A 27,239-nucleotide genomic window follows, 5' to 3' on the forward strand; every position below is an offset into this window, starting at 1 on the left:
TTTTTTTTTTTTTTTTTGGCTTGCTAAAAGTAGGTAAGAGCTTTTCCCTTGATGTTTGTGTGAAAACAAAAGTAAGAATGTTAGTAGACAATGACAAATGTAAGTACCTGCTCTTATTCCAAAGCATTATGACTGTTCAGCCACAGGTTCTGTCTACATTAGAACTTTTATCATCTCAGAAGATTTTAATAAGCCTCTGATCATTTTGAATGGATGGGTTTTAAACAGTTCATGAAACTAACATTGAAATTGAAATTGTTTGAGATAGAAAATCTCATCCTTTTAGAAAAGGAATAGAATAGAATTTAAGTGAGAGTTTTTCAAGAGACCTTTAAAATTAATTTTTGGTAAGGAACCCACAAGAGTGTTTAACACAATCTCACTGCAGTAGAAAATTCAACATAGTGTATCCATTTATTGGTGGTGCGGACAGGTTGGTTTTGTTTGTTTTAGACAGGAAGTGCCAGCAGTATGTTGTTGCACGGTGCTCTTTCTGTGAGTCCTTCCTAAAAGGAGGGCATCACAGGAGGGGCTTCTGTGGTAGGAGACTTGTTAACACAGTTAACCACTTCATCAAAAAGGCTGTTAAAGTGGAGAAACCATTAACAAAAGAATACATGCACTGTATACTCTAAATATTTTATTTCAATTTACAACATGTAACTGTACAAATTGTATGCCAGTCTTTTGTTGTGAAACTAAGTATAGTCAGCTGCTTGGAGAGCCGTGTGCTCTTAACAGATATACCACATCATAATGATGTGTCAGTTCTCATTTCCCAGTTTTTTTAAGTACAGCAAGAACTGAAACACTTAAAAAGAAACTTCAGTGTGAAATCATCTTCAATTACATAATTTCTGTTTCATTCCTCTCATGTCTAATTTGATTAAAAAGTTTCTTTTTTGCATTAACACATTGGTCAGGTGATTCTAAAGCATTCAACTTAAGTCTTCAGAGAAGCAGCTCTCTTTTTACACTCACACTTTATTGGATTACACATATTTCTTTAAATTGTGTGATTTCAATAACAAGTGCAGGTGTCACAAATAGATCTGGGAGCAAATCCAACATATATGAGTTGATAAAGTGCAACTCAGATGGAGGGACAGAAATGTGCAAGCATGTGCCATAGTGTACTTCACAGAGCACTTGGGGAGAATTGGCTAGTCTGGTAAGTAGGTGAGCAGAGGTTGGTAAAGAGTGCTTTTGCTATATGCATTTCTGCATTGTTTACATACACACTGACATGTGATTCCCATCAGGTGGATATTTATCTTAAAAATGGATAATGAAGACGCTATCAATTAAGTAGACATTGGTGGAATATCTGCTAAGTCCTTGGACCTTTGCTAAGTTCTGGTGCTACAAAAAATGAACAAGGAACAAAGCATAATAAACAGAGTATAGACTTAGACTGGATTTGAATCTTGGCTTTGCTAGTTAAACACCATGTGACCTTGTCCAAATTTCTGAACTTCTCTGAGCCTCATTTTGTCTGTAAAAGGGGATTAATTCTGTTTTCTCTTATATAAAGCTTGTGTAACATCACTCATTAGATAACTGGTTTATGAAGAGGTGAGGTATGGTGGGACCTCACATGCTGATTGGAACCGAGGCTCGAGTCAGAAATGAATGGAGCCAAGAATAGGGGCACTGATATGGGAGAGCAAGCACTCAATACATTTTTTTTTTTTATAATTCGTCACCCCAGGATATTTTTCTACTTATTATCAGTGGAGTGGGAGGGAGGGAGAGAGAGAGACAGAGAGAAACATCGATGTGATAGAGCCACCTGACCAGGGCCAGGGACGAACTGCAACTGAGGTACATGCCCTTGACCGGAATTAGACCCGAGACTCATTGGTCCATGGACCAACACTCTAACCACTGAGCCAAACTGGCCAGGGCTCAAAAGATTTTTTTAAAGTGAGGGTAGCATGCAGTCCAAAGTAAAATGTTCAAGGATGAGTGACAAATTCAGGTTTGAATGAGGTGTTGCAGGGGGCAGCAGGAGTCTCCTGGTAGTGATGGTGTTGATGGTTTGTTTTTTGTTTGTTTGTTTGGTACATGCCTCTAGCGGAAACCGAACCCGGGACTCCCTGGTCCGCAGGCCGATGCTCCAACTGCTGAGCCAAACCAGCCAGGGCAGTGTTAATGATTTTTAATCCTCATAATGTTAATCAAAACATTTGACTAGAGTATTCATTCTCTATGTACGCCAGTTAAATGATCATTTATATAAGCTAGGAATATAGAACATATGAAAAGCTTATTATTTGAAATTTAATATGACATTGCGGTCAGCCAGTTTGAGAAAATCTATAAGCTTATTAAACTTGATGGGCATGGAACTTGAAATGGTTTTTTAAGTTTGTATTTGGAGGAAAGCTAGGTATTCCAGAAACATTAGTAATTAAGTTACTTGTGGTTGTATATTATTGAAATGTTTAATCTTGAAGATGTTCACAGAATTGAGTCATTTTTGCAGTTCATGTTTTAAGTAGCTTCATGTGGTACATCTTGATGAACAAAAAGTGAGTGTATACTGATTATGACATAACATGTTATAGCAACGTGGTAGTAATTTCAGCAGGGATGAGAAAAGTTGGAAAACACCAAGGTCCCTATTAGGTAGATTTATTTTTGGATCTTTGAGCCTTACCTTCACTGTTTAGTAATGGGGCCTGAGTGGGACAGCGTGTTTGTGTCAGGCTTCTGGTCAGTGTTCAGGGTCCCCTTTCCAAACCTGTTAGGTGGTGAGATCTAGAGTTGTGAAGTAATCGGTGGTTCTGGCATATTTGCTTTGAGAGCAGCTGGAGGTTTTATAGTCTCTAACATTACTGACGTACAATTTTTAAAAATGTTATTACCTTTTAGAACTCGATGTCTTAATCCTATTGTCAGATTAGTAAATTAATGTACTTTTGAAGATCATCTGGTTTAAGTGTACTTGACCTTTTCCCTAGGATATAGAATTTATGAAAACTTTATTTTTTGTAAAAAAGAACTCTAGCCCTGGCCAGTTTGGCTCAGCGGTTAGAGTGTTGACCCTCGTACGTTAGGGGTCATGGGTTCGATTCCCAGTCAGGGGCATGTACCTGGGTTGCAGGTTTGATTCCCAGCCCCAGTAGAGGTCGTGTGGGAGGCGGCCAATCGATGTGTCTCTCTCACATTGATGTTTTTTTCTCTTTCTCTCTCTTCTACTCTATGTAAAAGTATCCTCGGGTGAGGATTAAAATACAATAATCATAATAATAATAACTCTATAGCTGTTTAACATATATAGTTATAGAACATATTCACAAGCTGCTGTTCTAAATTAACTTTATGAGTACTAATGTAGAAGTTTGGTCATGTAAATACATTTGCTTTTGCTTACTTTTTTAGTTTGGAGTCTAGCAGATAGGATTACTTTCCATTTAATAATGTTGTTTCATAATCGATAAATGCCTTCCACTGACCTCTTGTTGATCTCTTATTGTGGGCATAAAGCACTCTCTCTCTCTCTCTTTTTAAATGTTTTTATTGATTTTTTTAGAGAGAGAGGAAGGGAGAGAGATAGAAACATTGATGTGAGAGAGAAACATTGATCACTTGCCTCTTTCACACCCCCTACTGGAGATCGAGACTGATACCCTGGCATGTGCCCCGACCAGGAATCAAACCGGGACCTCTTAGTCCATGGAACAACGCTCAGTTCACTGAGCCACACCGGTTGGGCAAAGCACTCATTTTTTTTCCCCTTGTGGGGTATAATTTATATACCGTAGATCTTAATTATTTCATTTACTACGTTTTAACAAGTACATGCACCCATTAACCCACACCTGAATCAAGACATTGAGCATTTATAACTTCAAACTTCTTCCCAGTAAATCCCTCATCCTGGACTTCAGGCAACCACTGATACGATTTCTACTCCAGTAGATTAGTTTTGCCTGTTGTTGAACTTCTTATAAATGGGATCATACAGAATGCATTCTCTGAGGTGGCCTGCTTTGGCCCAGCGTTCCACTTGTGAGATGCATCTGTGCTGCAGCATGTTTCAGTCATTTGTTGCTCTTTATTGCTGAGGACTCCATTGCATGGATGTATGTAGCATGTTGATGGACATGTGTTTACAGGTCTTGGCTATTATAAATAAGACTTAAAGCGCTTTGATAAGGATCACTGAGAACAACACATATAATTAAGCTCCAGTTGGGGTTAGGGAGAGGCATCAGGAAGATGGATGAAATTATTTAATTGCTTACTAAATGTGATTTTACTTGCTATTTTATTATTTTGTTCAGCCTGTGCTTTTTATCATGTGTTTTCTCACTTTTCATTACCTAGCAATAATCTGATCTCATTTTATATCTTGCTTTTTTTCATGTCAAGCCTAGGCTTTGAGAAATAAAGTTGGGAGATAGTTTCATTACAGACAAGGTTGGGAGGAGAGAATATAAAATAATTTCTTGTGAAAAATAATAACATGTAACTGAAAAAGAGTTATTTGTCCATGAAGTAAGAGTGTATTGTGTGTGTGTGTGTGTGTGTGTGTGTGTGTGCATGTCTTCTGTGTGTCTGTGTTTTGATTTAGCTTTATATTTAAGAATACAAAAAAAAAAAAACTTAAAAAAATTTTTGTGGCCTCTTCAGCCTTGGAAAAAACTTCTGTTGGAATAAACTCAGTAATCAGTGGGGCCTCTGAATAATATAAATCCATTTAGAAAGAAGATGAAAAAGGAGCAGGTACAGAGGCAAGGCAGGGGGCAGGGCAGATTGTGTGTCATAAATACAAGGGCTCAGGGAGCTGTTCGGATTTCTTCCCTTGGTCTAGGGAATGGCTGCCACAAACAGGAGGCAAAGAAGATAAGTTATTTGAAAATTATATTGGTCAGTTAATTTAGCAGTTATCACTCACAGTGATAAACCTATCCATGCAGCACCTTGGAAAAGCCAGACGAGCCGTTAGTCCCGTGTAGTAAGAGACTTAGCTCTTAACCTCTGTTCTTTGGGTTAACTGATAATCTTAGTCCCGTAAACTTGCTTCCTTATTTTAATTTTTAAAAAATATATGTTTATTGTTGAAAATATTACAGGTGTCACTTCTTTTTTCCCCATTGACATTCCCTCCCCACTTCTGCCCCCCTCCCATTTTAATTAATAAATATATTTTTGAGGCCAACTGAAGGTACTCGTTGGTCCCAGTTATTTTCTTTAGACAGTGGGTTGATGCCTCAGTCTTCCCACCCTGATCTAACCGGTTTAAATTCTGTTTTCAGAATGTGGATATGGAGACAGTGATAATCTGTTAGTCTGTTCAGAATGTGGATATGGAGACAGTGATAATCTGTTAGTCTGTTGTTCATGAAATTGTGAGGTGGAAAGGAAGAATGGAGATCCAATGGAGATACAGGAGGAAATTTTGATCTGTGGGAGTGAATTCATGTTCAGTTACTCGGGAGACTAGCTAGCAGTTATGTGTTTTGATTTGTAATACTTTTTGAGAGAAAGAACTAAAGGAGAAGAGATTAAAATGGATTGATTCTGATAAACGATAGTAGAAATAGAATAAAATATTTATTTGGGAAGAAGGGGCTGCCTGCCTTCCACTGACCAGTCACTTTGCTAAGAACTGGCTTCATTTAGTTTATATAACTTCCTGAACAGACGGTTGTTTTTTACAAGTTAGAGAATTGCAGCTCAGAGGGGCTGTGATTTTATAGGGTCACACAGCCAGTGTGGAGCACATCCAACATTCAAGGATAGAGTTCTCTTGACTCTAGAGCCTGTACTGTGACTTCATTCTCCATTCTTTTCATGCAACGCTTTTCTGCTCCTGAGGCTTTATGGGAACCCAGTGACAGATTGGGGGTTAATGTTTACAGCTCCTGAATCCTTCAGTGTTTGTGGACTTTAGATTTTGAAATGTGAAGGCCACTTTGAAGGGCAAGAATGCTAGGATGGTGCACGCTGCACATGTCCGGACTAAATGTAAGCACTGCCTGTTCGGATCTAGGTTCTAGGATGGCTGGAGTATTTGTTTTGTTCACTGCCATATCTCTAGAACCAGACTGGTGACTGGTAGTTATCAGAAGCTCAATAAATATTTGTTAAATGAACAAGAAGGGAATGCCCACTAGGATAGGCAGGCCCTGTGTGATGAATGGAAGCTGAGCCAGGGAGGAGATCCTGGCAGGAATGGGACAGGAAGAGAGGAGCCTGGGAACAAGCACTCTGCATCTCCTGGGCAAGAACCCAGGGGCAGGATTTCAGCCTCCGGGGAACCGGTCAGTGCACAGCACAGGAGGGCCGCGTTGCTGATGCCCACTAGGTGGGCCCTAGATGGAGGCAGCAAGGACAGGTCGGCTGCCCTTGGGAAGGGGAATGTGGAGAGGGGAAGGTGCGAAGGTGTATTTAGAGGATGAAACACTTAGCAATCAGGAAAGGCAGATCTGGGTAGAGAACCATAGCAGGGTGCACAGAACAGAGGGCTGGCTCCTGGTGGCCAAGGTTTGGGGCTTTGTGATGTAGAAATGCAAATGAGGTGGCAGGATGCCAAGGACAGACATTTCCTATTTCAAAACTGTCCTTGACCAGGCCTACAGCCCAGAAAGAGGAAGGAAACTTTCTTCTTCCTTCTTCCCTGCACCCAATATGCCCTGAGGTCACAGCAGTCAAGTAGTAATATTATGTTCATTGACGTGGTGGTGTATAACTATTTCTAATACTGTTTCTATGAGTAAATGTGCAATGAGCATCAAGCAACCAATTGAGAAAATAAACTTGTGAGACATGATTTCTTTATAAACTGGGACCTGATGCAGATTTTAGAAGATGTATGCTAATTAAAGTTATAGGTTATATTTCACAATGAGACTTTTTTAGTTCAGTGGAAAATAGCTTCTTTAAGTGTAGGGATAATTTTTTCCCTCTGCTCATGCCCTTTGGACAGCTGTTAGCTTGTTTCTTTTTAAGTCCTGGCTGGCATGCAAGCCCCTTCCACTTTAAATAAGCAGGTGCTTCTGATATGAATATAAAATAACTTGGAAATTAATTAAAAACCTGCTGTTTAGCAGTGCACACTTACTGTAAAGTTAGTAGTGACTGAGTTGTGAGTTTCACATTTGCATTTTTTCATACACATCTGGAAATCTTATATACGGAGCACTCAGACCCATTGGCCATGTCTTCTCATAAACACACTGCTAATGGCTCAGGATTTAAAAGACTTACTATATAAATTATTTCCCCCAATGGAGTAAACAAATACCCAAGCTGAAAATAAACCACAGATCCTAATAGGCCAGAAGAAGGAGTGTACTTGTCTAAGCGAAACCTCTTATGTGTAATTTGGCTTGTCAAACAACATGAAGTAGGATGAAAGCATCTTACTTTAAAATGTGCAGCTGGTGTAAGAGTGTCATTCGAGTGCTAATGGTTTGGCTCGGGTGTCTTCCATCTCTAGTGTTCTACTTGTCTTCACTAATCAGCAGTATCTCCCCCCCCCCCCCCATTTCTTTGTTCATTGCAGAAAACATACCCACAGAATAAAATTTTCAGGCTTTTATGTGTCTCCTTATGTTGGAATCAACATATCTAGATGAAAAAATTTTTTTTCTATTTAACAAAATGATAGCATTTGAAGTTGTTTAATTAGCTGGCCATGTTCTTTTGCTTCATGTTTCTCCAAGCACCTAAGGTGTTGTTGGTATTGACATGAACAAGAAGAGTAATGTGTAAAGCTTACTTATTATTCTATAAACCACTAGCTTGATGATCAAAGGCAGTTGAGACTCACAATACTCAGAGGAACAGCCAAACTGAGGCAGTCTCTGGTGAGTGGTGGGTGATGGTCACTAAATAGATAGCTCTCTCTACCCATTTCTATTTTGGGTAAATTCTAGAGATCCAGGAAAGCATTCCTTTACTTTCTTCTTGACTTTCTTTTAAATAATATGTGATCATTTAAATGGTATATATTCATTGGAGAAAATTTAGAAAATAAAAATAAATGCAAAGAAGTAAAAAGGCTTCATACTACCACTATCCAGAGATAATCCTTACTAACAGTTGCAGTATATTTCTTTAATACTTCTCCGTTTATGTGCATGTGTGTTTACAAAAGGGATCAGTATATTCTTTTTAGAAATTAACTTTTTAAAAATTATTATTTTCTTTTTTAAATATGTTTTTATTCCAGAGAGGGTGGGAGGGGGAGAGAGAGATAAAAACATTGATGAGAGAGAGAGAAAAACATGGATCAACTGCCTCTTGAACACCCCCCACCGGTGATCGAGCCTGCAACCCAGGCATGTGCTCTAACCCAGAATCAAACCAGTGACCTCTTGGTGCATGGAACGACACTCAACCAACTGAGCCACACCAGCCAGGCTAGAAATTAGCTTTTTATACTAAATATAATATTGGGAACATTTTCAAGTCTTAAACATTTGTCTATAATATCTCTTTTAATACAAAGTACTCAGTTTTATTGATACAGAATTTACTTCATCTGTGTCTTGCTGTTGGACATAAGTTCTTTCCAGTTTTTAATAGAATACACAGAGCTATAGTATTCTTATTTTTATAACTAATCATATTTACATTCAAGTTTGTCTCATGATTCCCCTGGAATAAAGGCTTTTGTGCAGCTAGTTTATTTGGAAAATGATCCAAGAGAGCAGTAGTGAGTGAATGGAGGATTTGAATTGTAACGGAGGGAAAAACAGTTCAAAATGTGTTATACATCTGCTTCATGGCTAAATGTAACATATTTATTCTCACTGGGACCTTTTTGGGGAGCCTTCGGAAGTTTGTCTCGGAACTAGCTGTGTAGGGTATAAAAAGGGAAAGTATTTATCCATCATCTTCCTTTGGACTATTTTTGATTGGTCAAGGTTGGTCCCATAAGCGTTATTTCCTCTGACCTCCCAGATTGGGCAGGTTTGAGTCTTCGGTGCATTCCTGGGTGGGAAGTCAGACAGAGACTTGGTAGGGGTTTGGTGAGTCACTATTAGGTAACATCTTCACAAAGGTCATCAGAGCCTACTTGGACCTTGGTAGCTCTAGTGGCAGCTTGAGCAAGGAGAGGTGGGGCCGAGAGGGTTTGCAGTAGGACGCAAGAGACCTATATGGACCCATGGAATTGAATTTGTGTTTTTAGGTCAAAGGACATCAAAAATTGTAACTCTTAAAATGCAAACATTCACAAGAGTGACAAATTGATTTACATTCAGGTTGATTCATTTATTAGGCACCTAAATGTTCTTCCAGTGCCTGAGGATAAAACGAGGTAAAACAGACATGACCCTCCTGTCATAGAGTGGATATTTTCTTGCCGGGTGAGAGACAGTAAACATGGGAGCAAATGCTTAAGATCAGTTTTGACAGTGGTAAGTGTTATGAAGCAAACGAAATGGAGCAGTGCTGTTAGTAGTGACCAGAAAGGGTCTGAGACCAGGAGAACAGCAGGGTCTAGTGGGTGATGGAGTAGAGTTAAAGGAGAAACATGGAGGGAGAAGGCTGTAGGAAGGAGAGGTGATGGCTGGGCCCCGAGTCACGCTGCCTGCTTTACATTTGTTCTTAGGGCTCGACAGACCCAAGAGATATGATTTAGCTTTTGGAATGTGGCCCTCCTTCAGTATATACACTATATGGGAATTAACCACTTTCAGATTCTTAGAATATATCATTAACATTCAGAATATATAGCAAATATAATTGCTTCTTCTTTGATGTTTTGGAATACATTTCAGGATCTTAGAGTGCCTTAAGGTTGTTTTCATTGGTCTCAGCATTGATATCAGTGAGACATATGGAAAATAAAGCTGATGGGGATTTTCCATTAGATCATAATGCTGTGTGGCCGGGGGTTTATTGTATCAATATAATTCTACCTCCTATAAGAACAGCACTATTCAGCTGCTTCTTTGCAGAGCTCAGGAAAATTAGATTTAAAGACATATATTTATTCTTCAGACCTCTTAAAAAAATTTTTTTTTTATTCTTCAGACCTCTTGGTTACAATGCCCAAGATGTTTTTGTGACCTAAATGGAAAATTAAGGAACTACCTCTTTATATTGCTAGGTGTTTCCCACATGTGTTATTAATAGTATAGTTTATCCACTTTGTAGAAAATAAGCAATGGGATTGTGATAGCCCCAGATTAAAGCACATTCCAGTGCTATGTAAAAACCACAGAAATCAAAGATATGTCAGATATTGAAAGATCAGAATACGAAATCTCCCGAATCAGGCCTCTCTAAAGGTTAGTAGTTTGTGTCACCTCCATGACTTTGCTGTGTTCTGTACTGCTGAGACTATTAAATAGTTAATGCTTTTCTTTACATTGACTCCATTTTTGCTTAAGAAAGAATTTATATTGAAATAAATAGAAGGTAACTATAAAAACATATTCCTAACCATTCACATGAGAATGTTTACCCCTGTGTCATCTAAAAGCATTATACCTACTTTGCTTAATACTGTGCTCATAGCAGACTCGGCCTGTCCCATACCAGGTGTGTGACTTTGGGCGAGTTACCCAGCTTCTCCAAGCCTCTGTATTCACTTGTATATAATGGAGATAATGAGATATTATTAACTGCCAAGTGCTTAGCACAGTGCCTGACACAGTAATTACTCAGTAAAGGGAAACAACTATAACAATGCGTTGTTGAAGTGCTTATTAACTTTATTACTCTTGTTGAAAGAACAATATTGGAGGTTTAGAACTTAGACAAACACTTCCATTCTGCACTTTGAGATGGGGCTCAAGATAATGGAACAAACACAGAAGAATTGGCAAATTTGATTATAGCCCTAGCTTTCCACTGACCAGCTACATGACTTGGTCAAGTTGTTTGCCTCTCTGGGGTTTGGTTCCTTCATCAAAGTAAGAGGTTTAATTTGATTTGATCCCAAGGCATCCAGCTCATAGGCTGCCAGCTGTTTTGAGTGGTTCTGATTGTGGGATATGAGTCATCTAAAATTTGGAGCATTTTTTATTTTGTTTTGTTTTAGCCGGCTATCCAACTAATACATAAAGTAATCTAAAAAGTTGGTGTGGTCCTAGCTGCTTTCCTGTTTTCATCATGAGTGACTGATGGTCACCAGGGGTCATATTAGTAAGCCTGTGCCTATTATTAATTGTATTTGAAGCTGTATGTAATTAATTTTATAATTATGAGCTGTTGAAGTTTAGTCATAGTAAAATCGCATCATAAAACCAAGGCATTTTTGAAGGATTTAGAGACTAAAGGAAAAGATGAATACACTTGTTTTATACCTTTGACTAACATTTGATGTGTACTTAAATATATATTTGCTAAGCATGGAGGCACTTGACTCATCATTGCCATCAATAAAAAATTATTTGTGAATTTCTAGCGTCATGGCCTACAGTTAAAATAACTTATATATTCCTGGATTACTTGACTTGTTTTATCCTCTCCAGATCTGAGATTCTACAATTTTATGAATTTCAGTCTCTTGATAAGGTAGATCTGGATTTGGTAGTGATGAAGTTGAAATTAAGCAAAAAAAAAAAAAGAAATCTAGCCCAGCCAGTGTGGCTCAGTGGATTGAGCGTTGTGCCATGCCCCAAGGGGTCACCAGTTCAGTTTTGGTCAGGGCATTTGCTCAGGTGTCCGGCTCCATCCCCAGTAGGGGGTGTACAGGAGGCAGCCAACCAGTGTTTCCCTCTCACATCAGTGTTTTAATCTCCCTCTCCTCTCCCTTCCCCTCTCTCTAAAATACCAATAAAAACATATTTTAAAAATTTTAAGCCTGTTATAGCTGCTGTTTTTAGGTGGATACGTGTAAGTGTGGGTGTATATGTGTACATTAGTATAGTATGAATTGAACACTGATTTTTTTCACTTAAGAATATATCTTAGAAATTATCCTATTCGTAAAGTTTTTTATTCTTTTGAATTACTACAGAGTAACAAGTAATCAGTCTCTTTATGATGGATATTTTTTTTTCCAACTTCTGCTATTAACTCACAATAATGCTCTAATGATCATCTTGTACATGTGAGATTTTGTGCATGTATTACTGTATCTGTAATTTAAGTTGCTGGGTCAGAGGATATGGCATTTGTAATTTTTATTGAAATAGACAAATTGCTCTTCATGAAGGTTGAACCAGTATAGGCAAAAGTAGGTTTACAGTTGTTCATATGGAAAATAATACATTAATAAATAGTAATACAAGAATAAACTGTTTCGCATACTCACAACTGTAAACCTAATTCTGCCAACCCCTGTATACATTCCCCACCAACAGTGTGAGTGAGCCTGTTTCTGCTCAGCCGCTTTTTTCCCTCTAAGTATCTCTGTCTTTCTGTATTGCCAAACAATTTGAATACTACTGTACTACACTGTATTGTCTCTGGGAAAATGTTGATTAGATGGGTGATTGTTACTATTTGTGCAAATTTCACAGAGATTGAATCTTACACTGAAGACCTCTTTCTTAACTATCTGTATTTGCTGAATTAAATGGCTGCATTTGTTAAGCATCTTGGAATGTACTTTATATTGCTTCAGAGCACAATTATACCAGTGTGGAAAACCCTCCAATATGCAAATTATCTCAACTAAAGTCTTCCACGGAGATTCATTCTCATAACATAATGATACACACTATACATATCACAGAAAAGGTTTGGCTGTAAACAGCACTATTTGCACTTTATTTTTCTTAAATTCAGAAGGAAAGGGCATTATATTTACATACTGTTTTTATGTTTAAAAAAACGAAAACCACGAATATTAGTTGGTGGAGTTGAACTGAAACAAGGTATTCTCTCAGTCCTTAATTCATGACCACTTGATTGTACCTGTGGACACACACACAGACTATAGAGATGAGAGTCCAAGTTTCTGTGGTTCTTTAAGAAAATGGAGTAGTTCGTGTTACAGAAAGAAACGATGTACCCTTTCTCTTCCATATTTAGAATGACTTAAATTCATTTGGGAACTTAAAAGATATTAAAAATTACTGTTTCTTTTTTCTCTTTGGGATGCAGCTTGGCCTATATGAAACTCAGTTATTAAAATAACTTAGGTTTTATTTATTTTGTTATGCTAACATGATCTTTTCTAAAATTGACCATCATTCTAATAGTTGAGGCTTTTTTTTTTTTTTTGGCTTTTATAAAAGAACAGATGTTTGAGAACTTCTTTTTATGAAGTTTTTCTTCTAATTTGACTTTCAAATATGGTCCTTAACATAGCACTGTACTAATTCACCTACAAAGAAAAATATTTTCATCATTGACCTATCTGAAAAGTAGTTGAGGTATTGGATGTAGTATTCATAGTGAAGATACTGGCCAAATCCATAGAATAACCTACAATTAAAAAATATTTCTTGGAGTTACTCAAATAAAAACACAAATTAAAAAGTCATTAGGCAGTTACCTTTTATGTTTTCCATTTTAGCGCATATATTACATTCTAGAGACACTGTCTGCTTATAGCTAGAGACTGTTGAATTTACAATTGTTCTGCCCCTTAAGGAAAGCTGTTGTGTTGTTCAGACAGTGGCAGAACAAAATGAGGCTTTGTTATGGTATATATCACTCTGGGCTCACTCCTGCTCCACAAATCACTGAAGCTCATGACTGCTCAAACTAAGTGAACAAAATCACTTTCACTGAACCATAGCCCCCACTAGCATCCTAACAACTTAGGTTTTTAAGTCAAAGGAACATTTGTTTATGCTTATACAACGAACCATTAAATTGAATATGATCTAATTGCTCTTATATTCTTATGATTAAGAAGAGACCTTTGAAATGTGCCATAGAAATTATGGGAAATAGGAAGAGGCATCACTCTTTTTTGCAAATAATTGTTACATTACTTTTCTGTGTATTGATCTGGATGCAATCATAAGCTATGGCTGGACCACTTGTGCTCTCTGTAGAAGCGATAGTGACAGTGTTTTTCCAGTCAGTTGTTTTACCATGCTTGCTTGTTTGTTACAGGTGCTTCTCCCAGCTGCTGGTCTGTTACAGTTACAGGATGTGAAGAAGACTTGCTGTGAATTTTTGGAATCTCAGCTTCACCCTGTGAACTGCTTAGGAATCCGGGCTTTTGCTGATATGCATGCGTGCACAGACCTCCTGAACAAGGCCAACACCTATGCAGGCAAGTCAGATAGACCACTGAGTTAGTTAGAGACCAGGAGGAGTCTGGAAATCTTGGGTTCTGAAATGAATCTGTAGTGATTTCTGGAAAGTCATGGCTTGTTTCTGAATCTAGACTTTATAAATATACATTTAAAATGTTATAATGGTAGCACTGCATAATTGAAGCATGCTCATAAAATTCTGAACTTAAAAAGAAAAACACTATAAATTGGTATTGGGCCTAAGTAATAGAATAGCTAGTTTTATGCAAGTATTGAATACCTATGTATTTTGCTTTTAGATTTTCAAATGAATAGTCATATAAGAAAGTATTTACATATGAAATGAAGTCATTTTATCTCTGTGGCTTTTTACACCCTCCTCTTGAATCCAGTGAAACAAACTTGTTGCTCAGAAATCTTCAAAGCAATCAAATCTAGATGCCTTTGGATGGGGTGGAAAAGTAGATCCAACATAGGCAGCCCTCTCCTTAGACAGTGGTTTCCAGTCTCTTGTGCTGGCATCCTCTCCCTGTGGCAGAGGGAGGGCTTGTTGCTGTTGTCAGGGAAGCCATAGCTTGGTTGCTATGCAGGACCTCAGATCCCCCATCTCTCCAGCTGGAGGAGAGAGATTCTTGTTATAGCTTTGGATGTAGCTAAAGAACACAAAAGTAACCAGTAATTTATTTTGCTTTAAGTTTATAAACATTTACATATATATATATTAAAAGTGATTATTGGGATGTTTCTTTTTTTTTTTTTTAACTATCTTTCTGGAGGGTAAACCTTATGTAAGTTATAGTCCAACATCAGTCCTCTGTATCTGTGAGACCCAATAGGGACAGTTACTATAGGATCTTCCATGACCACTTCCCATTAACAATCTCTGGAACCCTTACTTCTTCCAGCCCTCAAATTTGAGAGCCCCTCGTCTAAACTCTACTCCATCGTGTTTACTTTGATGGGTAAAGGACATTTTGGCACATAGACCGGGGCAAGGGGTGTGTGTGTGTGTGTGTGTGTGTGTGTGTGTGTGTGTACAAATGCGTGTGCATGCACACGCACATGCAGAGCTTTGGAAAGGAGAAGTTCCCAGAATTGTTGTTGCATTTATCAAAAAAATAATGGTATAGGGTGGTTGGTTGAAAACAAAAATCACAGTGCTTGAGTAAAACATAGTAGGTCTGATAAACTTTTAGAACACAACTCTTTTGTAAGTTAGGGAATGCCTATAATGTGTAATGATATTTATGTAATCCTTTTGAGTGGGATGAGGAATTTTAAGAAAAGCCAAAGACAAATTCTCATACAACCAATTCGGTTCTTCAGCTAAATAGAAAATATTTCTTCTAAATCCATAAGATCCATTAACTGTTAGACATAATATGCATGTTTTAACTGATTTATATTAGAAAAACCAAGGAAGCATATATGGTTTTGGATAGTTTTTTCTGCATAAAGCAATCACTATTTAACATTATATCTTCCTTGGGCTACTAGTTTTCTCTAAAGTGCTTGGTAAATGTTACTAACTCTTAAGAGATAGGGAGAGGAGCTGGGGAGAGAATGAATAAAGCAGGATTAATGCAAAAGATGCCCATATATGGTTTACATGATGTACTAGAACTCACAGTTTTACTCTAAGAATCAACTCATTTACTGTGGTTTCAGGAAATAGATTTTGTTATTTCTTGTATTTAACATCTGAAATTTACTATAGTATACTACAAAATATAAACAATTTTCCACGAAAATTAGAACACCTCCATGTCTTAGTTTCTAGAGTCCTTCTTTGTAATTATGCTAAGAATTTTTCATGGAAAAATTGTGATGTAGTACAATTATAAAGAAAAATTATTTTTAAAAACTTTTAATACACTCTTTTAAATCAGAATCTAGCCTGGCTGGTGTGGCTCAGTGGTTGAGGTTGACCCATGCACCAAGAGGTCACTGGTTCAATTCCTGGTCAGGGCACATGCCCAGGTTATGCTCCCCAGTGAGGAGCATGCAGAAGGTAGCCTATTGATGATCTCTCTCATCAATGTTTCCATCTCTCTCTCCCTCTTCCTTTTCCACTCTCTAAAATTAATAAAGAAAAAATTTTTCAATAAATAAATCAGAGTCTGGTCTTAAAGGATGTACTGCTATTATACCATGCCTCTGGGTTTGTTTGTGTTTTGGTGTAAGGAAAAATGATTATTCAAGAGCTGGCAGCCTAAGAAGATGGGGGACTCTCGTCCCAGAGACCATCTAACTATCTCAGTGCAGGCAGAGGGTTTTATAAGGAGGGTGAGGGGAACACAAAACAAAGAGATCAAGGGGAGAGGGTTGAAAGTTCTCCATGTGCGGACCAGCACAGTCCATTCTGATGAGGACCTTGAAGCAATGGCCTGGTGTACGTCATCCTGGTTTTACGGTTGAAGGTCAGCAAATCTCCTGGAGCTGGAAGGCCTGAAGGTCGGAGTCTGTGTCTTTTGAAGTTAGTTACTTGAGTTTCTTAAGATTGCAAGCAGTATTGTAAAATATCTTTTATTATGAAAAAATTACAGTACATAAAAATAGACTAATACTCATCATCCAACTTTGAGTGGTCAACTCATGGATAATCTTTCCTCTATACCTCTCTTCACTTTCTCCTCCTCTGTTACCACTTTTTTATATGTAAACTTTTTAATGACGTCTAATATACACGTGGGAAAGGAGCACAAATCAGAAGTTTATAGCTTGATACATTTTTGCATCCTCTTGCATCATTTTCTTTTCTTTTTTTTTTTTTTTAATATTTTTTCTTTATTGATTTCAGGAAGGGAGAGAGAGAGAGAGATAGAAACATCGATGAGAGAGAACATTGATTGGCCGCCTCCTGCATGCCCCCTACTGGGGATTTGGCCTACAACTTGGGCATGTGCTTGACCAGGAATCGAACCGTGACCTCTTGGTGCATGGGTCAATGCTCAACCACTGAGCCACACCAACTGGACTTCTCTTGCATTGTTTTTAAACAATTCTGCCCTACTGTTCATATATTTCATTCTTATAATCTTAAACACGTAAAATTGCAATGACAAACCTTATATAATGAAGCTATTTCTGTATCTTTGATGTGTTGATAACAAGTTAGCAGACTTTCTAAAATAAATAATCCCATGTAATACTAAAATACAGTTCTTCATAGTGAATCTTATTTTTGTTGTCGTTTTTTACATTTTTTATGTTTTTATTGATTTGTTTTTAGAAAGAGAGAAACATCTATGTTAGAGAGAAACATTGATCAGCTGCCCCCTTCACACCCCCCACTGGGGATCAAGCCCGCAACCCGGGCATGTGCCCTGACTGGGAATTGAATCGGGACCTCTCAGTCCACGGGATGATGCTCAATCCACTGAGCCACACCGGCTGGGCCTTATGTTTTTTTTGTATCTTAAGCAAATAAAAAAGTGGAGAGATGAGGAGTCTATTGCAGGAAAATATCTCCAGCTCTCTTTTTCTGACATAAACAAATATTTGTTTTTTTTAGTTTCTCCCTGCCACTCTTCCTCCGTTCTTTTTACAATCCAAGCACTTTGTGTGTTTAGAAAATCTACCCAAACTCCTAAATTACTTTCAAGGTCAAATCATAGAATGTGTGAAAAGATCTGGTAGAGTGAACGGGGACAGAGAAAGTTGATATCTTATTTTTTCTTTTCCCTCTCATAGGCAGTGGGCTAAGTAGGGCCTGTGACAAGTCTGTGTAGCAAGAATGGAGGGGAGGAAGATCTAAAGAGCATGAGAAGAGTTCATACATACCTGCATACCTGGGAAGAAGGGAAGAGAAGGAGGAGTGGAGGGAGAGAAAAGAGAGCCTGTATAGCCTCAGGGAACTTACTCTGACCCAGGTGTGATTGCACCCAGAACACTGGAGCACTCCTCATGCTTTGGAAACTTGCCAGAGATGCTGGATACAAGACCTGCTTCTTTCCTTTCTCTTGCAGATTGGAAAAGAGCTCTCTGGTATTCATTATAATTAAATTGGACAGGTGTTGTGGAAATCTCTTCTATGAACTCACGCCAATTTTCATAATACGCCTTTAGAGAATGCGAAAATGTGAGCGAGCAAGCGGGAGGGTAGAAAGTCTGAGCAGGGAGGGTGTGGAACCCATGCTGTCCATCCTGATACGCTCCTGTGGCTTCAGTAGCATCCTGCTGGCAGTCACAGCCTGTCACACGGCCCACGTGGCTTCTCCAGGGCACGTGGTGAACAGCTCCCAACCAGGAATAACGGGGGGCTACCAGACCAAGTCGACGAAATGATCCTGATGTTGAGGCATGGTGTTCTGTGCTCTTGAGTGATTATTTTCCTAGCTGTCTGAAATGATTTTTTGCTTCACACCTAAAAATGAAATTTTCACACCTTAACACCAAGTGTACAGACTTGTTTGGAGAAAGCTGGCGTGTGGACTGTTACTTCTCCTGTGTTTTGGATGATGTCCATATTTTAACCATTTCCCAAACCACGAAGACCTTTGTGTTTAGCATTTGTTTTTTTGCCAGGCTAAAAATGTAGAAGAGATGAAAACTGAATTTAACAGTTTAGATGTATTTTAATAGTCCCAGCAAAAAACTCTTTGGAAAGTTAGGTTTTAATTTTAACTTGATATATGAATTTTATTTAACGTTCCTTGTTGATAAACAAAAGTTGTCAGTGGTTGAGTTGTAAGAATGTCAAATAAATTTAAAGGAAATAATAGTTTCAGATTCTTATAGTCATTCCTACATCTCACCACTCCCCACACTAGAAGCTCCTTAGAATCAGTTCTAATTTACCTCTGGGGAAATTTATAGTATCATTTTGAAGCCAGAGTTCTCAGTGAAAATCTGGGGGTGGGAAACAGCATTCCGCAGTAACAGAGCTACCTGCAAAGAAGCCGTCCTTTCCAGTCGTCCATGTGCTCTCGGTTTATTTTCCACTCTCTTCACGCTCCTACCCGTTGTCGTCTGTACCTCCTGGGGCTGCGCGGGCACCCACACTGCTCTGCGCTCGGCCTTTCCTCTTCTTGCGCGCTGCCCAGACCTTTTATATGCCCAGCCATTTTCATGGGTGCCTCTCTCCCTTTGTCTTATGCAGAACTTTGCTCCACCCCCCACACCCCCACCCCAAACCTGCTTGTTCGGGGCAAACTACTACTTCTTTTTTTTAAAATTTTATTTATTGATTTTGAGAGAGATTGGGGGGTGGAGAGAGAAACATCAATTTGTTGTTCCACGTAGTTTTGCATTCACTGTTTGATTCTTGTATGTGCCCTGACTGGGGATCAAACCCAAAGCCTTGGCACATAGGGATGATGCTGTAACCCAGTGGTTCTCAACCTATGGGTCACGACCCCTTTGGGGGTCAAACAACCCTTTCACAGGGGTCACCTAAGACCATCGGAGAACACGTTTCCAATGGCGATTCATAACAATAGCAAAATTACAGTTACGAAGTAGCAATGAAAATAATTTTATGGTTGGAGGTCACAACATGAGGAACTATATTAAAGGGTCGCGGCATTAGGAAGGTTGAGAACCACTGCTAACCAACTGAGTTACCAGGCCAGGGCCCGGAGCAAACTTCTTTATTTTTTTATCCTCACCCGAGGATATTTTTCCATTGTGTTTTAGATAGAGTGGGTGGGAGGAAGGGAGAGAAAGAGAGAGAGAGAAACATCGATGTGAGAGAGACACCTGCCTCCTGCCCAACTGACAGGAGCTGGGGATCAAATCCTATAACCAAGGTATATGCCCTTGACCAGGAATAGAACCTGCAATTCTTCGGTCTGCAGGCCGATGCTCTAACCGCTGAGCCAAACCAGCCAGGACAGGAGCAAACTTCTTTAAAGGACCAATCCTCCTGACTCCCTGGGGAGGTGGGTGAAAGGGTATCACCTCCAGATTATTGTTCTGCCACTGTCCTCATCCCGGCTCTGCACGGTCTGGCTGGTTTTCAGTCTGCAGCGTTCTCTGCACCCCATTTTGTCTCTAGGCCTTCAGGCATACTTCTGTGTTTGACACTTAGATTGCCTTTTCCCACTATACTTGGTTTCCCCTGCCATCAGCAGCTTCCAAATCTGTACTGTTGGCCTTTTTGAGACCTCCTTTCATAGTTCCTTGTGACCACCATCTTTCCTCCACAAACTCACTTGCCAGCTTAGACCACAGTTCCAGGGTATGGAGGACCTTGCTGGTAATTGGAACTCCAAGGTCTCATCTTTTGTGTTGACCACATTTCTACCTTCTCCTCCTCTTGTGTTTCTTCATAAATCTGTGCTCTCTGGTCCCAGTTTTCCCAGCTATCTCTTGGCTGCTTAGCTGAGACCCAAAGGTCATTCATTTCAGAGCTACCCTCTTTATGTGCCTGGCATTGCCCAAACTGCTATGGGTGTAACAGGCTCAGTACAATCTAACCTCTGCTTACAAGGAGTTTACAGGCCAGTAATAGTCAACTCACACGCAAATTTAGCATATTCAGATTCTGCCTTATTCTCTATATAAGCAGTTCTCATAACATTTTCTTCTGCTATCATTTTGCTTCAATCAGTTGCCCACTTTTTTATAATGTAGGTTAGGAATCACTATCTGTCAAAACAAGCTCATGACTTTGAAAGCTTCCCTCTGGAAAAAACTTATACTGAGAGAGTGGTTTTAATAATGGTAATACTTAGATACCTAGGAATAAACTTAATCAAAGAAGTAAAGGACCTCTTCACAGAAAACTATACATCACTGAAAAAAGAAATAGAGGAAGATATAAAAAAAAGTGGAATCCTTGTTCATGGATTGGAAGAATTAAGAATGTTAATATATCCATACTATCCAGAGCTATATATAGATTCAATTCAACCCCCATCAAAATACCAACGATATACTTCACAGAACTAGGACAAATAATCCAAAAGTTTATATAGAACCACAAAAGGCCCCGAATAGCCACAGCAATCTTGAAAAAGAAGAACTAAGTAGGAGGGATCACATTATCAGACATTAGGTTATACTACAAAGCTACTGTAATCAAAACAGTCTGGTACTGGCACAAGAACAGGCACATAGATCAATGGAACAGAATAGAGAACCTAGAAATGGACCCAAGACATTATGCCCAATTAATATTTGACAAAGGAGGCAAGAGCATACAATGGAGTAAAGACAGCCTCTTTAATAAATGGTGTTGGGAAAATTGAACAGCTACATGCAAAAAAAATGAAGTTAGACCACCAACTTATACCATACACAAGAATAAACTCAAAATGGATAAAAGACTTTAATGTGACTCGTGATTCCATAAAAATCCTAGAAGAAAATGTAGGCAACAAAATTTCGGACATCATACGGAGCAGAATTTTCACTGATACATCACCTAAGGCAACAGAAACAAAGGAAAAAATGAACACATGGGACATCATTAAACTCAAAAGCTTTTATACAGCAAAAGAAAAAACCATCAAAATGGAAAGGGAACCTATATGGAAGAGCATAATGGCCAGTGATACATCAGATAAGGGGTTAATTTCCAAAATATGTAGTGTACTCACACAACTCAACAGAAAGAAGACAAAGAACCCAATTTAAAAAATAAAAAAATAAAAAAAAATAAAAAGCCCTGGCAGGTTTGGCTCAGCGGTTGGAGCGTCGGCCTGCGGTACAGAGAGACCCGGGTTCGGTTCCCGCTAAGGGCACGTACCTCGGTTGCAGTTTGTCCCCGGCCCTGGTTGGTCATGCGGGTGGCAGCCACTCGATGTGTCCCTTCACATCGATGTTTCTCTCTCTCTCTTCCTCTCTCTTCCTCCCGCTCTATCTGAACAAAAAATGGAAAAATGTCCTCGGGTGAGGATAAAAAAAAAAATTAAAAATAAATAAATAAATAGAAAATAGGCAGAGGACCTAATGAGACACATTTCCAAACAGGACATAGAAATGGCCAAGAGACATATGAAAAAATGCTCAACATCACTAATCATCAGAGAGGTGCAAATTAAAACAACAATGAGGTATCACTTCACACCTGTCAGAATGGCCGCCATCAACAAATCATCAAACAACAAGTGTTGGCGAGGGTGTGGAGAAAAGGGGACTCTAGTACACTGCTGGTGGGAATGCAGACTGGTGCAGCCACTATGGAAAACATTATGGTGTTACCTCAAAAATTAAAAATTGAACTTCCATTTGACCCAGTGATCCCACTTCTAGGAATATACCCTAAGAAGCCTTAAACACTAATGAGAAAGAATATATGTACCCCTATGTTCATAACAGCACTATTTACAATAGCTAAGATCTGGAAACAGCCCAAGTGTCCATCAGTAGACAAATGGATAAAAAAGCAGTGGTACATATACACAATGGAATACTATGCAGCGGTAAGAAAGATCTCTTATCCTTTGAGACGACATGGAGGGATCTGGAAAGTATTATCCTAAGCAAAACAAGCCAAGCAGAGAAAGACAAATATCACATAATCTCACTTATGTCTGGAATATAATGAACTAAACAAACTGATGAACAAATAGACCCAGAGATATAGAAGTAAGGTACAGACTGACATTCCTCAGAAGGGGAGGGCGGGGGTATAAACCACAGAACTTACATGCATGTATGTATAATCGATGGACATAGAGAACAAAACTGGGGATGGGGTGGGAGGGGATAAGGAGGAGGGAGTCAATGGGGGGGTAGAGAAACATTTGTAACAAAAAAAGAAATAAAAATATAAAAACCTTTGAGTGTCAAAGGACATCATTAAGAAAACAAGAAGACAACCCATAGAATGGAGAAAAATATTACAAATTGTAGATCTGATAATGACCCTCTAACCAAAATATATATTTTTTAAAAACTCTTAGAATTCAACAATATAAAGGCAAATAATTCTTTTAAAACATGGGTAAAATATTTGAATAGATACTTCTGCAAAGAAGATACACAATTTGTCAGTAAGTACGTGAAAGGGTCCTCAACATCATTTGTCATCAGGGAAATGCACAACAAAAGCACACACAAAAAACATAATAATGGTAATACTTGTCATGACTATGTGTTATGTCTACCAAAGAATAGGTGCTGATTATTCAAGGGTCTATTGCAATGTTAATTGATTGATACAGAAGATTCTTTCTTTGGAGAACTGTGAAAGCATTTGATATATTGAACTTCTTGATTGAATTCCTGTGGACTTGAATGACACTTCTTAAAAGAATTAATCATTTTTATATTCTTGCATTCACAGTGGCCCTCAGTTATGTCCTAGCAAAGTACGTGTGCTCTCTCTGCTCTTCTTTGTGGACAGTTTTTCCAGCTGAGATGAGTGAGCTGTTTCCAGGTTTTACCAAAACTATTTGTGTTAATGGAACTGCTGGAAATACACAGATGCATTTTTTTCTGGAAACAAATAGTATTCAGAATCAAAGAATTATAGAGCGTTAGCATTTATAGGGAATTTTAACATCAATTCTAGCCTAATGCTTTCATTTTATTAATTAGGAAAATAAAGACCAGAGATATCTTTATTTTCCCCAAAACACGTTGTGTCTCAGAGGTGAGCTGTTTGTGGGTCTAAAATACTGTTGTTATCCACACACTTACCCTCCCTTCTCAGATGAGAATCTAGATGGAGTACAGAGGAATTACAGGGACCCCATATGGCATTTAGTATTAATAAAAAAAAAGGTGCTTATTGCTTAGAAATCAAATAGAGTATTTGTATCTTATCACAGGGTATATACAAAACAGAACAAGCAAAACTTTTGACTTTTGTTGTTAAATTCATTGGGCTTTATTTGGGATGAGGGACCTGTCCTATAGACTTGGTGTGACAAATCCCAGGAATTTTCTTTCATTTCTTGATAAGCTTATCTTACTTTCAGGAGGTAAGCAAACAGGAAAGTTTAACAGCTCTAGGGAGTAAAGGGAAGCCTCACATTCTATATAAGGAAGAATGCATATGTGTATTATATATGTATTACATGTGTTTGATGCATATTGCATATTTATGGCATAGTCTATACTACTGGGGATTATGTTTTTTTTGCAGTTATGGGATTTGTTCAGAGAGATGGAACTGATTATTGAATGCTGGTATGACTAGGGGTATGACTAGGTTGGCTTTACTCAGTGGCGGTGGGAAACTATTAAAGGCAAATTACTACTGTCACAGTGAAAGTTTTGTGCTAGAAACAGAATGGTCTGTCAACATGGGAGTGAAAATGGTGGAAACAATAGATGCAATTGGTAACAGAGAACTAGGTTAATGAAGATGGGAGGTGATTGGATATGGGAACTAACCCTGGGCGTAAGTAGAGGAAACAGACTGAGTTTGTAGAGGAAACGCTGAGATGACTTGCTCTTTAGCATTGCATTTTAGATGTGTATTATTGCCAGGATGCAATAGCTGCTGATTTTGACTACAGTTGACTGAGGTGTGGTAAGCTGAATAAGAACTCATTCAGTGAAAGGGAAGAATTTCTCATCTCGGCTTCGTGACAAGTATTACTAGGCTCCTATTGGCCAAATCAATTCAAACATGTTAGGGTTTTACTTGATAATGTATTCAACAGAAATCAGTATTGTAAATTTGTCCCGAAAGATGTCAAGTGATTATCACATTTTGTTCTGCCCAGATCATACCATCTCTATGAAACCAAGTTTATTTTCATGTTACATGTTTTGAGAGAGCTTGATGAACTGAATCTGAGAGAAAACCTCAGAATCTCTAGCAGGGCTGTTGGAAGGTATCCTCCCAGAGGCAGTTATTGAAGACTAGAGGAGGTGACCACTACTTTAAATGCAAAGACAGCCTTGTAAAACTCCAAGGAACATGTAAACAAAGGACATATAATACCACCAAAGGACCACCATAATCTTCCAGTAACTGAACACAAAAACATGGAGATCTATGACTTACCCAATAAAGAATTCAAAATAGATATTTTACCGAATGAGCTCCAAGAAAACACAGAAAGACAATTCAACAAAATTAAAATTAGGAAAACAATACATGACAACCGGAGAAGTTTAACAAAGAGATAGAAATCATAAGAAAAATAATCATAAGAAAGAACCAAACAAATTCTGGACCTGAAGAATCCAATGAATCAAATAAAGACTGCACTTAGAATCAGCTTCAACTGGATCAAGCAGAATTGGTCAGATTGAAGACAGGAACTTTGAAACTACCCAGTCAGAGGAGGACAAAAAAAAACATTGGAAAATGGCAAGAAAGCCTGCAAGACCTGTGGGATACTATCAAAAGGACCACTTTGTGAATCATTTGAGTTCCAGAAATAGAAGTGGGCACAAAGCTTATTTAAAGAAATACTGGCTGACAACTTCCTAAATCTGGGGAGAGATTTGGAGCTCATAGGTCACCTTAAAATCATCTTAAGAGCCCTGGCCTGTTTGGCTCAGCATTTAGAGCGCCGGCCTGCGGACCAGAGAGTCCCGGGTTCAGTTCCCACTAGTGGCACGTACCTCAGTTGCAGTTTGTCCCCGCCCTAGTTGGGGTCGTGTGGGTGGCAACCAGTCAATGTGTCTCTCTCACATCGATGTTTCTCTCTCTCTTCCCCCCTCTCTTCTTCCCGCTCTGTCTGAAGATAAATGCAAAAATGTCCTCAGGTGAGGATAAAAAAAATAAAGTCATCTTAAAAGCCCTCCTCCACTCTTTTGCATGTGGATATCCAGTTTTCCCAACATTATTAGTTGAAGAGACTATTAAGTTTCCCATGGAGGGGTCTTGGCACCCATGTTGAGATCATTTGTCTTGAGGAAATACACTTCTGTTTTTCATTATTGGGTTAGATTAAGAAAAACGTGTTCCTTTTTAAGCAGTTTGAAGCTATGATAATGGAATGTTGGTGTTAATAGATTTTCCAGCCAGGGTAACTTCTTCCAATTTACATGATGGTGAAATTACTTTGGTTTGAGAAATACTGCATTTAGATTGCAATTCTTCTAGGCATCTAGCTGTGGGAAGAAACCCATTTTCCAAAAGGCACTTGTTTCAGACAGTTTAATGTGTAAAGTTCTTGCTGTAGAGGTTAAGTACAAAACTCTTTTTAACCTTCAAACCTTTCTTTTTAACCTTCAAACAGAGCAACATTTTGCAGATGTTGTACTTAGTGAAGAATTTCTCAATCTCGGCATAGAACAAGTGTGCAGCTTAATCTCCAGCGACAAACTGACCATAGCCTCAGAAGAAAAGGTAAATCTATATTTCTTTTCCCAGTGTGTGTGATGTAGTACTTTTCATTATTTCACTTTGTTTTGTAACTTTGTGATCCTGTACGTATAGTGCCAGCCAGTGATCTTTGATCTGGAAGTGAAGAAACTCAGCTAGTTGACTTGTTGGTTGTCTGTTTAAATTACTGTGTTTCTTCACTCCCTAGGAGGCTTTGTAAACTGTTAGGCATTAGGGTTTTGTACTTAATCTCTACAGCAAGAACTTTGCACACTAAACTGACGGAAACAAGTGCCTTTTGGGAACTGGGTTTCTCCCCACAGCTAGATGCTGAGAAGAATTGCAATATAAATGCAGTATTTCTCAAACTACAGTAATTTCACCATCATGTAAATTGGCAGAAGTTACCCTGGCTGGCAAAGCTTAGCTGCTTCCACAATGAACATCCTTGGTCATCCTCTTCCTTTAGACTGGTCCCCTGTTACTTACACCCCAGCCATCCCAGGGCTCTGCGCTCCCTTCCAGAGTACTGTGCAGCTGCTTCATCTGCTTGGAGCTCTGTCTCTCCACATTTTGAGTTGCCTTTGTTAGCCACCTGTACCTTTCATATGGGTGGAGGGAGCAGCTTTTCTTAGTGGGATTTTTTTCCTTTGGGTAGGTGTTGTAGCCCATGGGAATCAGGATGCAAACGTTTGTCAACACACTGTTTGGAGGAAGTAAAACTGGAGCCTTTTGTTTTTGTATTTTGCATCTAAAGTTGTGTAAACTTTAGTTTATTCCTCAAGGATACTCATTTCACCTGAAGGTAGAAAGACACATTTACTGTAACATTTACCATATGAAAAAATATCTGAAAATTGGTTGTGAGGTGTATAATCTTAGCACTGGAAATACAGAGGAGAGGAAGGCGTTTCTAATCTCATTTA

The 27,239-nt window shown here is 38.6% G+C and overlaps 1 protein-coding gene across 12 annotated transcripts in view; it reads left to right on the forward strand.

Annotated features, from left to right (window-relative positions):
- KLHL2 (kelch like family member 2) overlaps positions 1–27,239 on the forward strand; it is a 99,525-nt gene that overhangs the window by 41,571 nt on the left and 30,715 nt on the right. For all 12 annotated transcript variants that reach the window (XM_036281585.1, XM_036281578.1, XM_036281575.1 and 9 more), the window contains 2 exons: positions 13,987–14,149; positions 26,228–26,337. In XM_036281585.1, the coding sequence (XP_036137478.1) occupies positions 13,987–14,149; positions 26,228–26,337 (273 nt within the window). The remainder of the gene's footprint in view (positions 1–13,986; positions 14,150–26,227; positions 26,338–27,239) is intronic.

This window comes from Molossus molossus, unplaced genomic scaffold, assembly GCF_014108415.1.
Source record: "Molossus molossus isolate mMolMol1 unplaced genomic scaffold, mMolMol1.p scaffold_m16_p_4, whole genome shotgun sequence".
In the NCBI taxonomy this organism is placed as follows: Eukaryota; Metazoa; Chordata; class Mammalia; order Chiroptera; family Molossidae; genus Molossus; species Molossus molossus.